We start from the raw sequence: 14,402 nt of genomic DNA on the forward strand, positions 1-14,402 counted from the left end.
TATGAAACATAGAAGTTCTCAGATTCGAGTATTTTTCCAAAATGTCTGCTCAATCGATTTAAGAAATGCTCATTGGTGAAATATGTCGTCTACTTGAATGTTTTTCATGCGTAATCAACCTTGCAAAGAATAATTTAGTAACATTATGGTCAAAGAAATTCTTAAAAGATGAGATTGCTTTACATCGAAAAATAAATAAAAACAAGAAGTTGACCATTGCAGACTGGTTAATTGAGCGTGTTCAGACGTGCAACACCTCTCACGTGCATTGGCTCTCACCACTGGGTTAAATTAATTTAATATGACACAAGATATTCTCAAATTTTCAGTCAGATTACTTTTAAGTTTCGTTTAGTGTATCTGCAGGAATCTATTTTTGAATGTATTTGTTTGAAAAACATTCCGGCATAATATTTGTAGATCTGTTTATGATAGTTTGTTATTTTTGTTTGATTCTTAAGCTTTTAATATATTCTGGTCATACTAGAAAGCATTTCTTTTTCACATAACAGAATTGCAGTGGGTTGTTTTGGAGAAAACTTCAGTGTTGTTTAGTTATGTCTATTAATAATTAAAAAATTTAGCTACCAAACTAAATTGTATCAAATGATAATTGAGTGATAAATATCTTGTTTGTTTGTAATGTTTTAGAGGTTGATGAACTATAAAAACTGTTTCAAAAGAAAATGAGCCGCGTCACGACAAAACCAACATAGTGCGTTTGCGACCAGCATGGATCCAGAACAGCCTGCGCATCCGCGCAGTCTGATCAGAATCCATGCTGTTCGCTATCAGTTCCTCTACTTGTAATAGGGTTGGTAAGCGAACAGCATGGATCCTGATCAGACTGTGCGGATGTGCAGGCTGGTCTGGATCCATGCTGGTCGCAAACGCACTATGTGGTTTTGTCATGGCGCGGCTCATTAATGTTCTAAATAGACTATAACTTTATCAGTGATAATTTCTGCGGCTTTAACAATAAATCTTTAAAAAAAAATCTCCCGACTTAAATTTATCATTTCATTCTCGGTTATATATCTGTGGCTTTGATCATACCCCTCCTATAAAGAAAAGAAGAAAAATGAGCTACAGTATCCAAAAAAATACTTTTTTGCTTGGAAAAAAAGATACATGTTGTAATATGGAGATTATTGGAAGTAGATTGCAACTTTGTAAATATTCAGTTAAAGAAATTAAGTTTATTTTCTTTCTGATGGGAATTCTAAGAAATTGCAAAAAATATCCCCACATTAAGGAAACGTCACCAGTCCTGTTTTCTTGGTTTGTTGTTTCACTACAACGTACATGTACTAACCACCGATGCCGATGGTGACATTTTATAGTTCCAGTTGCACGATACTGCGATTAAAATTTTATGTGTTAACGGCCAAGAATCCGCGAAGTTGAATTTGTGGAGATCACAACGAAATTTAAAAATATACAGAAAGTTTTAAGATTCTGGAAATCAGATTAACTGCACTAGTAAATCTTTTATAATTACATAAGCTTCCCATCAAAACAAAAACTTAATCAGAAATCGAGTTTAATATATAATTGCTCCCTTATTTATCGAACTGCATTGTTGCCTGAACTAGTTTTTATAAGAAGCTGTGCCTTTGGGTAATATGCAAGTTTTCCGGTTGACAATATCCACTATCACCCCAACAGTCATGTGATATTTATATACTGGCATTATTTTCGGCCTGTTCTGCCAGGTTCTAGAACTAACTACGTTTTTTGCTAATGAATCTTTTAAGCCGATAGAAAAATGTTGTGTGTTATATTGGTGTTGATCAAATTATTTAGTTTTAGTGAGTGACACAGAGCTATATATATACTCTTTCGTACATATTTTCAATTTTATTCAAAACCATTTTAATTCGTATAGATAACATTAGCTATCTATTTGCAGATAACTAGTATTGATTTTTTGATCGATGAAGTGGAACTGGATTGAGACAACATTTTACTTTTATTGTGGCGCAATTGACAAGCAATGACGCTCAGATAGGCGGCATTCTTATGTATAACTGATTGGTATTTTAAAAAAAAAATCTGGAAAAACTGATTCCTCGGAAACATTATTTACAACAAAATAACATGAAAATTGCAGACTCGGTTTGATTGAGTCTGTACATGAGGGATATTATAAAAAGTGCAACATCCCTCTCGCCCTCTAGCACCGGCAGTCATTTTTCGCTAATTAAGTGTTGGAATCAATGATCCCGAAGACAAATAAAAAATAAAATGTTATTTTTTTCAGAAATTTTAATAAATATTTTACTTAAAGCGAAACAAGATCAAATAATAAATATGAAATACTGAAAACGAAACAAAGTTAATGCTGTTTTGTATTTTATGAAAGCACAAGCCCTATATATTTCGGAGGCATATAACCCCCAATACTGTTTATAAATTAATTTGAATCAAAACATGGCAAAAGACAATTTTGCTATTGTTTGTGGCTAGTTGCACAAAAGTTTATTTAGTTTCTTCACAATGTAAGGGAGGTCTGTGGAGTCAGGGACCGGAAACACATGCGATATATCCGGCTCAGATCTGTCCCTGTAACTTGCCAGACCTTGCAATTGTTCAGTGTCAAAGTATTTGCCGACGCCGACAACGATAATTTTTGTGTTCTTCTTTATTTGTTTAGCAAGCCGTTTAGCCCTGTCCACGTCGTGAAGTTTTCCAGAGATTAGAAGAATCGCCACCCTGTCTGCTCGCCGCTTGGATAGGTTGAATGCTCGCCGTGTATGTAACAAAATAGGTGTAATGTCTGACTCCATGACGTCATGTAAGGCATAGTTATAGTCTTCGAAATATGCGAATTCTGTTGGATATAACACGTTTTCCTTGCAGTTCTCTTTGATGCCAAGTTTGAAATTACCTGATTTAAGATCAAGCCCGCCACCGATCGCCTTGATAAAATTGGCGACATTTTCACGGTCACCTCCACCAATTGCTTGTAGTCCAAATATAAGATCGGCTTTCACTAACGGCATACATTCTGAAGACGAGCACATTTATATATTGTATTTTAGTGGATATCTTATATCATATATTGCTAAATTTGAAAAAAGACCTACAGCTTTTTGTATTTTGTTAGTTTTTTTGTTTTTGTTTTATTGTTTAACAACGGTGGATTGAATGTGACTTATGTTAAAATGTTAAAAATAACTTAAGTAACTTACTTGGTTGGTCTTTCTGAGGTTCTGAAACATTAAAAAAATGAAATTAATTCATTCGATCGCTAGTTCCTAACGATGTTATTTATAGCAATCAGCAAATTCCATACTTAAAGCTTTACAGTATACTCTGTGATAATGCTAGAAATTTGCATATTAGCGATTACTGCTTAGGATAAAACCAGTGATTATAATAATTAATGATAATTAATAATAATTATCGAGTCAGTGGTTGTCGGAAATCTAGTGCATACTGTGACTGTCATTTTATAGTTATGTTAATTCAAACCATTTAGTGCCACAACAAAGCATGCAGTTATTATGAAAATATTGTCAAACGTCTACTGATTAAAGAGAGGCAGTCCCTATTAGCAATTACGGAGAGTAAAATAGGAATAGAAAACTTACTTTTCCCATGCTCCTCGTCTGGCATTTCTGAAATGTTAAATGAGTAACATTGTGTATATATTTTAGCATAAGCACAATTAATAATGCAAGTATGCTACCAATGCATGCAGGTTCCACTTTGGCCAAAGTATTATATTAAGTCATGGTCTTTCAACTATTAGAAATACCCCGATTTAATGAAAAATAAAAGGCAAACCTCTAACGCCAGTTTTGTCCTACAAATTGTATATTGTGTTATTATTAATAGTAATTCTGCCATATCACTATTATAACGCCCAATACGGACGCCGCGGTTAACTGTTACAAATTTAATTGCTGTTTTGAAAAAAAGATTTTATCAAGCATTTTACATTCCTTTAACTTAAATTGCTTTTTGAAATCATTGCTTTTTGAAAATACTTGTACTCCATATCTTAACAATTTCACAGCAATACTATTTACTTTTCCAAATGTTTCGCGTCATTGTAATATATTACGCGAGTAAACTATTTTTCACATTTACATTTACCTGTTGATACGAATGCTGTTGATGATGATAATGTTGTTGTTGTTAAAGTTGGCGTGTTAATTTCCGGTTCCGGTTTTGTTACGATAGTTTTTGTTTCTGTTGTGGAAGTAGTTCCCATCGTTGTTGTTGTAGACACCGTTGTTGTTGTTGATGCTGCCTCTGTTGGCAACTTCTTTGATACAGGTAATGGTGTCGTTTTACTTTCTGGAACTGATATTGCAACAGTTGATTTCGTTCTAATTGTTTCTGCTGTTGTTTTTATTGGTCCCTGCGTTGTTGTTGTTTCTGTTGTTGATGGTGTTTCAGTTGTCTCAGTTTGCAGTGAAGTTGTTGTTTTTGACATCTGTGTTGTCTTCAGTTGTGTGGTTGTCTCCTCTGACGTGATATCCAGTGCTAAATAGATAGAAGTTTTACATACGGACAATTATAAAATAAATATACGACTTTTAAGAGATTTGTGAAAAATTTGTTTCAATCAGGTAGCAAAAGTAATTATAAAATAGAATGACTTTGGGAAAGTGTTCCTAATTTCAATGTAGATTATATATGTCTTAAATGAAGGGGTATATAAAAGACTTGCAATTCGGTGCTAGTTTTGACAGTTTACTAAATGGTTTGCCTAAATACTTACCATTCTGGTCTGTGGTTAATCACAAGATATTTGTAGTGTTTAAGTTATATCAAAGAAAGCGATAAAAAAACATTCAACTTACCTATCTTATTTTGAAGAGCGCTTTTCAGCAATTCAAAATTCTTATCATCTCAACTCCAAGGTTCCAAGATTTTCACGGGTATATAAGTTTTATTGGTAACTTTTAAACGAAAATATTGTATGCAAAAATTAAATGAATACTTCTTCTTTGGTTCTTGCTTGGAAAATGAAAATCTTATAGATAGTGCTGATATCCTTGACTCCTGTACCTGTCTAAAGGTTTTGCTTATTAGCTGAATGTCATTGATTAAGAAACATAATTTAAGTATGTAGATATATGTTGCCTGGTGTAAAACAAACTTTAAAAGGAATATGTGACTTGGTAAAATGACAATATTGCATTATGAGTGAAAACTATGGTTGATATATTGTCTACAGATGATTGACAAAAACATGTTGCTTAATTCAATGAAAAAAGCATTGCATATCATAAAACCTCAGGCTTACAGATTGCCTGAGCAATTTTGAATCCTTCTGACCGAATATATAGTAACTTTTATACATGAAAGATGGTACATGATCTACGATACTGAGACTGCCTTCATGAATTAAGGTTATACTGATTCATGATCTGCGAAAGAAGGCGATATATATTAAATGAGTTATATTTGAAGGCAGTACTAGTATGTACTTAACATTAGGAAGTCGCCACGTGACCCTGACAAATAGAAGTTAAAACTTAAGAAAATAAAGGGTGAACAAGGAAACCTCATCGGCCATCTACGATAACGTCCGTGTCATGCTTCAACTTTTTCTGTGTGGCTTATTTCTCTTACTAGCCAAAAATTTATTATTAGAAATAAATGTTATACATGTAAATAGGTCTTCATATAATCAAAATATAATAAATGAAATATTAAATGGTACTAAAAGAATTAAAGAATTGATGAAAAATCTTTTATTAAGTACAATGTTTTGACCATTATAGACATTTAATCAAATGCTAAATGAAAGCGTGTTTACCCCGAATCAAAATCTTCCTCATCGCCATACCTTATATTAAGCAATATTTACGAAAGAACAATAACTTTATTCACGAATATACATTGCGCATGCGCAAATCACAGTCGATTCTCATGACTGGTCATCAATGTACATTCTACAAGTAGCAATGAGATAAGTTTCTGTTGTATGGACGAGATGGGAATGTTACACAAAAGAAGTATATTAACTAACACACAGTCACACGTGTCAATAAATCATTGATACAAACTTTTTAAATCCTATATGCTTTTATGATTTTGTCCCAAATTTGGACATGTAGTCACAGGAAACCGTGTAAGGTGCGGGGGTTAACAATGCGATTTTCTATGTTTCCATGTTTACTGAGCATTGCACATGAGATGATGTATTTTCTTGACCTCAAACAGTAAATCATCAGAATCGTCGACCATAAACACGTGAGAATCATCAGGTTCACTATTGTCTTTATAAGTTGCTAATTTCTCGAGTTGACTCTTGTCAGTGCCTTTACCAACGCCGACAACGATGACTCGGTTACCATGCTTGAATCTCTGTACAGTTTCGTAGAACTCCTCTTCTTCCACACCTTCGAGCTTTCCTGACACGACCAGTATAACCACTTTGTCTGCATCCTTTCTAGAAAACCCAAAACTTCTACGCAGGTTACCAAGCAGCGTTGAGATTTCGGTTCCCATGACTTCATCAACAGTGGTACTAAAGTATTCCTTGTCTCCGAATTCTTGAAGTTTTATCATTGCCTTTCCACAATCCTCATTCAGACCGATCTTCACGTTTCCGGACTCAAGATCAAAAGCGCCACCTACCTTCTTCATAAAGTCCGTCACCTTGTTTCTATCCTCGCCCCCGATTCCATATAAACCGAACATAATGTCAGCCTTTAGATTTTTCGCACATTCTGAATAAAAGTTTTTCATCAATAAATCTAAATTTAAACATTCTGTTAACATACTAATATCATATTCATTTATGTGTTCAAACTGTTTGTATAAAATAGTTGTAAAATTGAGTTGAATGAATCTATTTAATGAAACAAATGAAAAAAAATATTCGTGATGATAATTTCATATGATGCTATTTCAAGCTATTTTCCAAAAGGTTGAAATAATCTAAAATTGTTTCTGAAATCTCAACTTACGTGGCTGGTCACCTTGTGGCACTGTAAGAAAAAGGAACTTAAAATAATAATTGCAAATAAAGTAACATATTCATTGTCACAGTAAATTATGCAAGGGGAATATAAACTTAACAATTAGTTTAATAATATGATATAGATAATTAATTCGATATTCACGACAAGCCAGCCTTATTCAACCTATGGTCAATCAGTCATACATCTCTTGTAAAGCTACTTATATGCTCAAGACACACTTTTGTTCGAGTATAAACGGTCTTTCATTTACATTCATGTTGATATTGTATATTTTTTCATTACTAGTACCTTCGCAAGCCTTATATGCCAGAAGGTAACGTATGTATTTCAACATGTCATAACTGTCCACATCGTAAGCAAACTCTGGTTTTGACGCCATCAATTTCAATTCATCAAAATCTGTCATATTGCCAACACCTAGTTAAACAGAAAGAAATCCGGATAAAAATGATAAAAAAACAACTGTTAGCCTGTTGTTTTGTATTACATTTTCGTAATGTTCTTTTTATTTGTTCGTCATTTTTTATTTCTTTTCGTTTTTTGTTAACTGGACCATTTTCAATTGCAAAAGACACATTAATATCAAACAATGGTATGAAAACTAAATGATATTCAGAATATTTTATGTACCAATTGCAAACACATTGACGCCGGACTTGTGTACAAGTTGAGCTTCTGGTAACGTTAGTTCCGGTTTGCTGGATCTCCCGTCAGTAATCAGAATACAGATATGCGCTACATCAGGCCGGGAACCATGTTTTGCTTTCAACATTTCTTGAATTAATGTCTGTCATCAAATAAAAAAAGTTATTTATAAGAATAGGAAGTGGTTAGTTACAACAAATTGTACACCAATTTTATAAGATTTCACAAAAAAGTACTCATAAAAAGACGTCTTAATTAAAATGCATATACATACTTATGGGGCTGATTTAATGTTTGTAAGTATGTTACTTAAGTCACACACAATAAACTTTAAAGTCTGACAAGTGTTTGTTAAGTCACCCGCATACAATTACCTGTAAAGCTAGATGGGTGTTAGTTAAGTCACCAACGTACAATTACCTGTAAAGCTAGATGGGTGTTAGTTAAGTCACCCGCATACAATTACCTGTAAAGCTAGATGGGTGTTAGTTAAGTCACCCGCATACAATTACCTGTAAAGCTAGATGGGTGTTAGTTAAGTCACCCGCATACAATTACCTGTAAAGCAAGGTGGGTGTTAGTTATTCCACCTTCAGATTTAACTTTTAGGATAGCATTTCTAATATCTTCATTGTTCTTGAAATCGTTGAGGTAGAACTTCGGTTCGGCATTGTCACTGAAAGCTACCAGTCCAACCTATATGATACAAGAATTTTGTCTATACAATTTCCATTTTGTTTTTTTGAGACTATGTTTTTGACATTCTAGATAAATTACAATGATTTCAAAATAGCCTAAATAATACACGTAGTTCTAAAGAAATAAAAAAGGATATAGAAATTAACATTCATATTCGTGCATGAAGCTTTCATATTATTATTTTGATAAATTCAGTAATGGACCTACACGAATATGATACTCTATTTATCACATACCTAAAATAAAAAAAAAATGTTTAAAGTGCAAAAGAATTATTTTTCATTATCACCGCTTATATTTTGCGCGTTTTTACAATACGTTTGTATAACAAAATATATGCATAGCCGTGCAATACGTATATCATTTTTACGGAGTCACAAATAGGCATGGGATGTTTATAAATCATCATATATAAATATATACCTAAATACCAAGAGTTACATACCCTTGTTTTCCCACTGTCAATGTCAAATATTCCAATAAGATCGGCAAGGAAATGAAGTTCATCGTCGAAATGTTTTGACCAGATACTACTGGACATATCGACAAGCAAAATAACATCGGCTTCTTTCCCCTGGCAAGCTGAATAAATAAATAATCCAAAATATTATTTCAGTTCTTAAAAAGATGAAAAGTTTAACAGTTAATACCTATTTAATGCCGTAAAACCTTACACTGCTGAAAATGATAGTGGTCAGACTCAACCACCAGTACAGAGCTAGGCCAGCCTGAAAGTCTATGCCGTCTCTGTTGGCTGACATAACTTAATTTTCATCTTGGGTATCACCACAATTTATAATGGACAGTCCTAAAATGTAGGTTGGGCAAGTTCATTTAAGAAATTCAGCAGGTTTAGGGTTAAGGTCACACTTCTTACAGGTATATGATAATAACGATTGCCAATTTAAACTATTTCAAATGCCATGATTAACGTTACAGATGCAAACAGTAATTAACATTAATCTACGTTTTTGGACATCTGAAATCTACGTTTTGAACGAACTAGGATTTTTTTATTGGCGCCGTCATCTACACGTAGTTGCATAGCAACAAAAGAATAGTTCCGAAAAAACAGATTGCAATGGTATTTTGTTATTATTTGTGCTTTTAATTTAGTTTCTTTACTGTTTTATTTTTAATACAAAATTTTGACAAATAAAGAGGAAATATGTACTTACTTAGAGCTGCTTGGTCTGCCATCATCACTTAGATAGAAAAATAAATTCATTAGTAACGACACAGTTTAACTATGTTTCTGTGTTTAAATAAACTATATTATATTGTAATTAATATTAACGTCGTCAAAAAATCTTTACTTGATAAAAAAAGAACTTTATTCATCTGTTGCAAATATGTTGAGAAAGTTTGAATTTTTAAAAATATCTATGTGTCAATAAATATTTGATCAGCATTTTGATAACAATTTTCATACATTCAGCTTTTTTTCTAAAATACATCAGCTCAAAATTGAACTGACCTCACGACATACACGCTGGGAGTTATTTCAAAGCTATCTGAAACTCCGTCTTTTTATTACTTTATTGCTTAATAAAAAACTTTTTTTTCAAGAACAGTCGTGAATGTAAACAATTAATGAGAAACAGAACCAATCAAACGATTCTGTGTATTTGTGAAGACATATAAGAATCAGACATTTTTCTCTGGCATTGAGCGAAAATATCAGTATGACTTACTGTCTGAAGTAGTTGGTGGTGGTTCGGTAGTCGTAGGTTTCTTTGTTGTTGTTGTCGTCGTCGTTGTTGGTTCTGTTGTTGTCGTGGTGGGCGTCGTGGTGGTGGTAGTTGTTGTTGTCGTCTCGATGACTGTAGGCACATTTTATTGTAAACGTGATGCATAAATTATGATAGTTATATATTTAATCATCAAAATTATATAGTTAAATATGAGGTGAATCTGCTCCTTTTCTTATTATATCATATTGTATTAATGTTATTATCAATGGCACACGCTTTTACAAATTGTTTATTTAAACTCTAAGTCAAGTGTTCTATTCCTGTAATATCCACCATTATGCTATACGTACGTTACATACAGGACAAAGTTATAGTTAATTGATATCATTATTTATTTCATATACATGTAAATGTTAATGCATTTTTAGGGGATACATAGATTAAATTGTTTTGATTGTTTGTATAAAAACTTTCGACTTACACCAGGCAACATTTATTTCTTCTTGCATTATTTAATGAAAATTTGCAAATGTGTTGACAAGAGAATCTGAGGCACAAACCGTTTGCTCCCCGCATTATGCAACTTACCTTGCGATAATGAATGTGTCCTTTTCCTCTATACAGAAAAACAAAGAAATTGAAGAAGGAAAAAAAACACACATAAGTACCTGCACATGCAGTTTGTGCCACCAGTTTCTTTGTTGCTTCTGATTTTAGTTCGTCAAAGCTCTTTCTGTACAAAAAGTTTTTATCTGATGGCGGTGAAACAAGAGTTTCAAGTTCGTTACGATTTATCTGTAATAAGAAATGCCCAAACCAATCAAACCAATTTGCAAGTAAAAACATACAATCAAATTAATCTGTAATAATAATGTACTAAAAGTAAGATCTTCTTGTATATGCTGCTCGGCGTATCTGTAGGAAATGATGTCCAAGCGGATAAATTGAGCCGTGTCACGACAAAACCAACATAATGCGTTTGCGACCAGCATGGATCCAGACCAGCCTGCGCATCCGCGCAGTCTGATCAGGATCCATGCTGTTCGCTATCAGTTTCTCTACTTGTAATAGGGTTTGTAAGCGAACAGCATGAATCCTGATCAGACTGCGCGGATGCGCAGGCTGGTCTTGATCCATGCTGGTCGCAAACCCATTATGTTGGTTTTGTCATGACGCGGCTCAATTGAATGTAAAATATACATATGTAAATATAAAATAAATATCTGTTATATACATATTTCTACACACTTAAATTTATTTATAACAATGCTTTCCTGACCATAAAACGTAAAATAATACCTGTAAAAAATGATTCCTTACAAGAGTTACATTTTAGCACATATTACTACATAAAGTTTTACCATCAAAATAAAAAGAAACCGTGCTTACACTTCCTATGCCGACAGCCAATATGTTAATACCGGCTGCCTTGGTCAGATTGGCTTCTTTTTGTGTACGATATGCACTTGTAGATCTTCCATCAGTTAGTAGGATCCCTATTTTTGGCACTCCAGTACGCATACCATTTTCAACAGTGAAAATATCTTCGCGCATTGACTTTAGAGCATTATGTGTGTATGTAGCACCTCCATTTGCATGCGCAATGTTCCCAATCTGTTCAACAATTAGGTTGAATTAGTTTTAAGGTATGACCAATGATTTTGACAATTCTTTGAAATGTAACAGGCGTAAATCGGTAATGTTAAAAAAGTCTACTCGTTGTTAGTTTTATACAATATACACATTAGTGAACACTCTGATAATACTTCCACTACTGTAATATCATATAGACTCTTTTAATATTAATATAGTATTTGAAATGTTTATTCTAATTAATGAAATGATCGAAGTTTTAAAAAAATTACATGTACAAATTTTTTAGAAACGTTTTAACCGTAAACCTGCCGTGACTTAACACACGGGACCAGGGCAGACTCAGATCATGCTCTACATTGCTAACTATTCCCCCAGTACTTATATATTACGACATATTCCCTAAAAATGATGAATGGTTTTGTCAAGATTGAAAGATGGACAAAGCAATTTAACACATTTAGCATGGTAATGGTCAAAATGTTGTTTTTTTTTTTATAATAATACACACCCTTTCCTTTGCGGCTTCTGAGGTTTCGTACTCGCCAAAATAGAATTCAACGGCAGTTTTATCAGCGAATGTCAGAGCTGCAATGTGTGTGGCATCTGGCCCGATTTCAAACATTCCCACCATTTCTTGTACAAACTCTATCTGTTTAGCATAGTCTTTTGAATTGATACTCCTTGAACTGTCGATTAAAAAGGCAACATCTGCTGGGATTCCACATGGCTGAGATTCTGAAACTTCAGATCCTGTAACACAACAGTCAAATATAGCATTCTAACGAGGGTGACAGGCTACGGACTTTGTCATAATTGTTCTTTTCAGTTTCTAATATTAGTTTACATATACACTATCTGTTTAGAAACACAATGTATACAATATAATAACGTGCAGTATACCGTCATTTCAATATTTTACCATAGAAGTAAACTATATAAATTATTATTATAATAATTGGAATAAAATCATTTTAAAGAATTTTAGTTCTTGACAAGTCTGTGTTAATACATGTATTGTATTAGTCATATATATACTTCCCTTTTTACAACTTGTATAAAACATCACGTTTTTGCCTTCCAGTCTAAAGGAATAATTTGATGCAAAAATGAATTTAAAACGAAATGAAATAAAATAAAATAAAATAAAAAAGTAAAATAAATAAAATAAAAAAGACGCAATGAAATAACGTCCTACTCACCCAATATAATGTTAACCTGTCGGAAAAGAAATAAAAGCTTTGTTATAAGACATGCTTTATAAATTTTCATTAAAAAGGAGGCAGCGGTAGCCTAATGGTTATGGGGTGTCACTCAACCTAGGAATCGTTGGTGTTTGACCCTACTCCTACTTGTTTAGTCTTAATTTTCAAAACATCACGTTTTAAAATATAGGATTTACAAAATTATTTAGAAGATTTATTTACAAGAATATTAATACAAAAGTAATAACATGAGTGACATTTAAAATCACGCTTGCTTAGTAACGTACAAAATGAGTGAGATATTAAATTGTGATATCCAATCATTTGACAAATTAACATATGGAATCTTAAATAAAATAATAGATAAGAGATGTTTAATATCGATGTAAGATGAAATATCGCTTACCGTTAGAAATAATAACAACGTGACTTTCTTAATTCCTGGCATTTTTGCTCGGATCTTTCCTGTGAATTTATTTTTCACAAATCTATGGTCTTTTGAGCCTCGTGTATATATATAGACATTTTACAATGGCAACGCAGCCTTCTGGAATTTCGTATGTCGCCAACATTTAAGTGGTAAACGTATTTTTTTGTATAATACAAAGGCATTGTTTTATAAATAGATGTAATTGTAGGGCAATTAAGGGACGGTATAATTAGTATGGTATTTAGACATGTTGTGATTACAGGGACTATTTACGTAATTTTGGAATGTTTTGCATGTACTCTTGCTGAAATAATGAAGTAATGGACATGTCCTTTTTCAATCTTGAAGTATTCATAGTAAATTTGCGGGGTATTTTCAATATCAAAATAATAAAATCAAGTAGCCAATAAATTAAATATCAATTAGTCAAAATGGAAATATGTTACTGTTGGAAAAGACAAATCATTATCGATGGCATCATTGTACCGTTTAAGGGCACTTTTTCCCAATGTATATGTTGAGCCATGCTTAAGCCGGTGCTTTGGGGGGGGGGGTGGTGAACGGAAGCTGCTGTCAATCAACGTGCCACCGATATGCAGCATTTTTTTAGGTTTTCATTTAACTATGCTTTTAATGACCGTCACATTCCAGAATTTTATTTTTGTTTGTTTGTTTGTTTGCTGGTGTTTTTTTATTTTTATTTTGTTTTGCCAAAAATAACTTCGATTATGTAACACATTCTTATGGTATGATAAATTTATAATTATATACACAGCCACGTATTAGAGCAGATATTTATAGAATGAGTCAAATACATTATGCGGGAATGATAAAGTATGGCACCAGACTGAATAAAAGCATTAAACAACTGCACTTAACATCTGATATCAAAATGGCATTTTGGCGAATTTTAAAGTTGCCAAAAGTTTGATATTAACTATGGTTGCAAATAATAGTATTTACATTATTAAACTGTTGATTTCTGTTCTGTGAACCAGTGCGTTTGTTTCAATAATTACTCTTTATTAATTGTACCAATTGTACTAATACTAAAATATGAAACAAAGGACTCATTGACTTTTGGTCATTGACCGCTCATTGTTGTAACATGTACAACATTCTAGAACTATTATACAAAATCTGAATCAACAAAGAAGTGTGTTTTTTATACACGGAGAACCAGAAA

At 32.9% G+C, this 14,402-nt stretch overlaps 1 protein-coding gene across 2 annotated transcripts; it reads right to left on the bottom strand.

The window, feature by feature from the left end:
• Positions 1–2,250: 2,250 nt before the first annotated feature.
• Positions 2,251–13,335, bottom strand: LOC132749110 (collagen alpha-1(XIV) chain-like). Of its 2 annotated transcripts, XM_060738795.1 has the most exons (13): positions 13,193–13,335; positions 12,784–12,799; positions 12,093–12,334; positions 11,378–11,602; positions 10,657–10,783; positions 9,989–10,117; positions 9,473–9,499; positions 8,740–8,876; positions 8,154–8,291; positions 7,581–7,737; positions 7,239–7,367; positions 6,936–6,956; positions 5,826–6,695 (listed from the first exon to the last, which is right to left on the bottom strand). In XM_060738795.1, exons 1-13 carry the CDS (start codon positions 13,232–13,234, stop codon positions 6,139–6,141), a joined length of 1,947 nt encoding a protein of 648 aa, XP_060594778.1. In that variant the 5' UTR covers positions 13,235–13,335; the 3' UTR covers positions 5,826–6,138. The 2 variants fall into 2 exon arrangements, with proteins under 2 accessions (XP_060594779.1, XP_060594778.1); XM_060738796.1 differs by lacking the exons at positions 5,826–6,695; positions 6,936–6,956; positions 7,239–7,367; ... (3 more) ...; positions 9,473–9,499; positions 9,989–10,117 and adding exons at positions 2,251–3,010; positions 3,195–3,215; positions 3,597–3,623; positions 4,105–4,497.
• Between the last annotated feature and the right edge of the window lie 1,067 nt (positions 13,336–14,402).

Source organism: Ruditapes philippinarum, unplaced genomic scaffold (assembly GCF_026571515.1).
Source record: "Ruditapes philippinarum isolate M1 unplaced genomic scaffold, ASM2657151v2 ctg202_1_1_1_1, whole genome shotgun sequence".
NCBI classification, from domain to species: Eukaryota; Metazoa; Mollusca; class Bivalvia; order Venerida; family Veneridae; genus Ruditapes; species Ruditapes philippinarum.

Coding starts and splice junctions, on each gene's coding strand:
- LOC132749110 (XM_060738795.1), bottom strand. CDS start 13,234: ATGCCAGGAATTAAGAAAGTCACGTTGTTATTATTTCTAACG. Junction 8,877..9,472: donor GGCAGACCAAGCAGCTCTAA/GTAAGTACATAT, acceptor TTATTTATTCAG/CTTGCCAGGGGAAAGAAGCC. Junction 6,957..7,238: donor GGCATATAAGGCTTGCGAAG/GTACTAGTAATG, acceptor TTTTTCTTACAG/TGCCACAAGGTGACCAGCCA.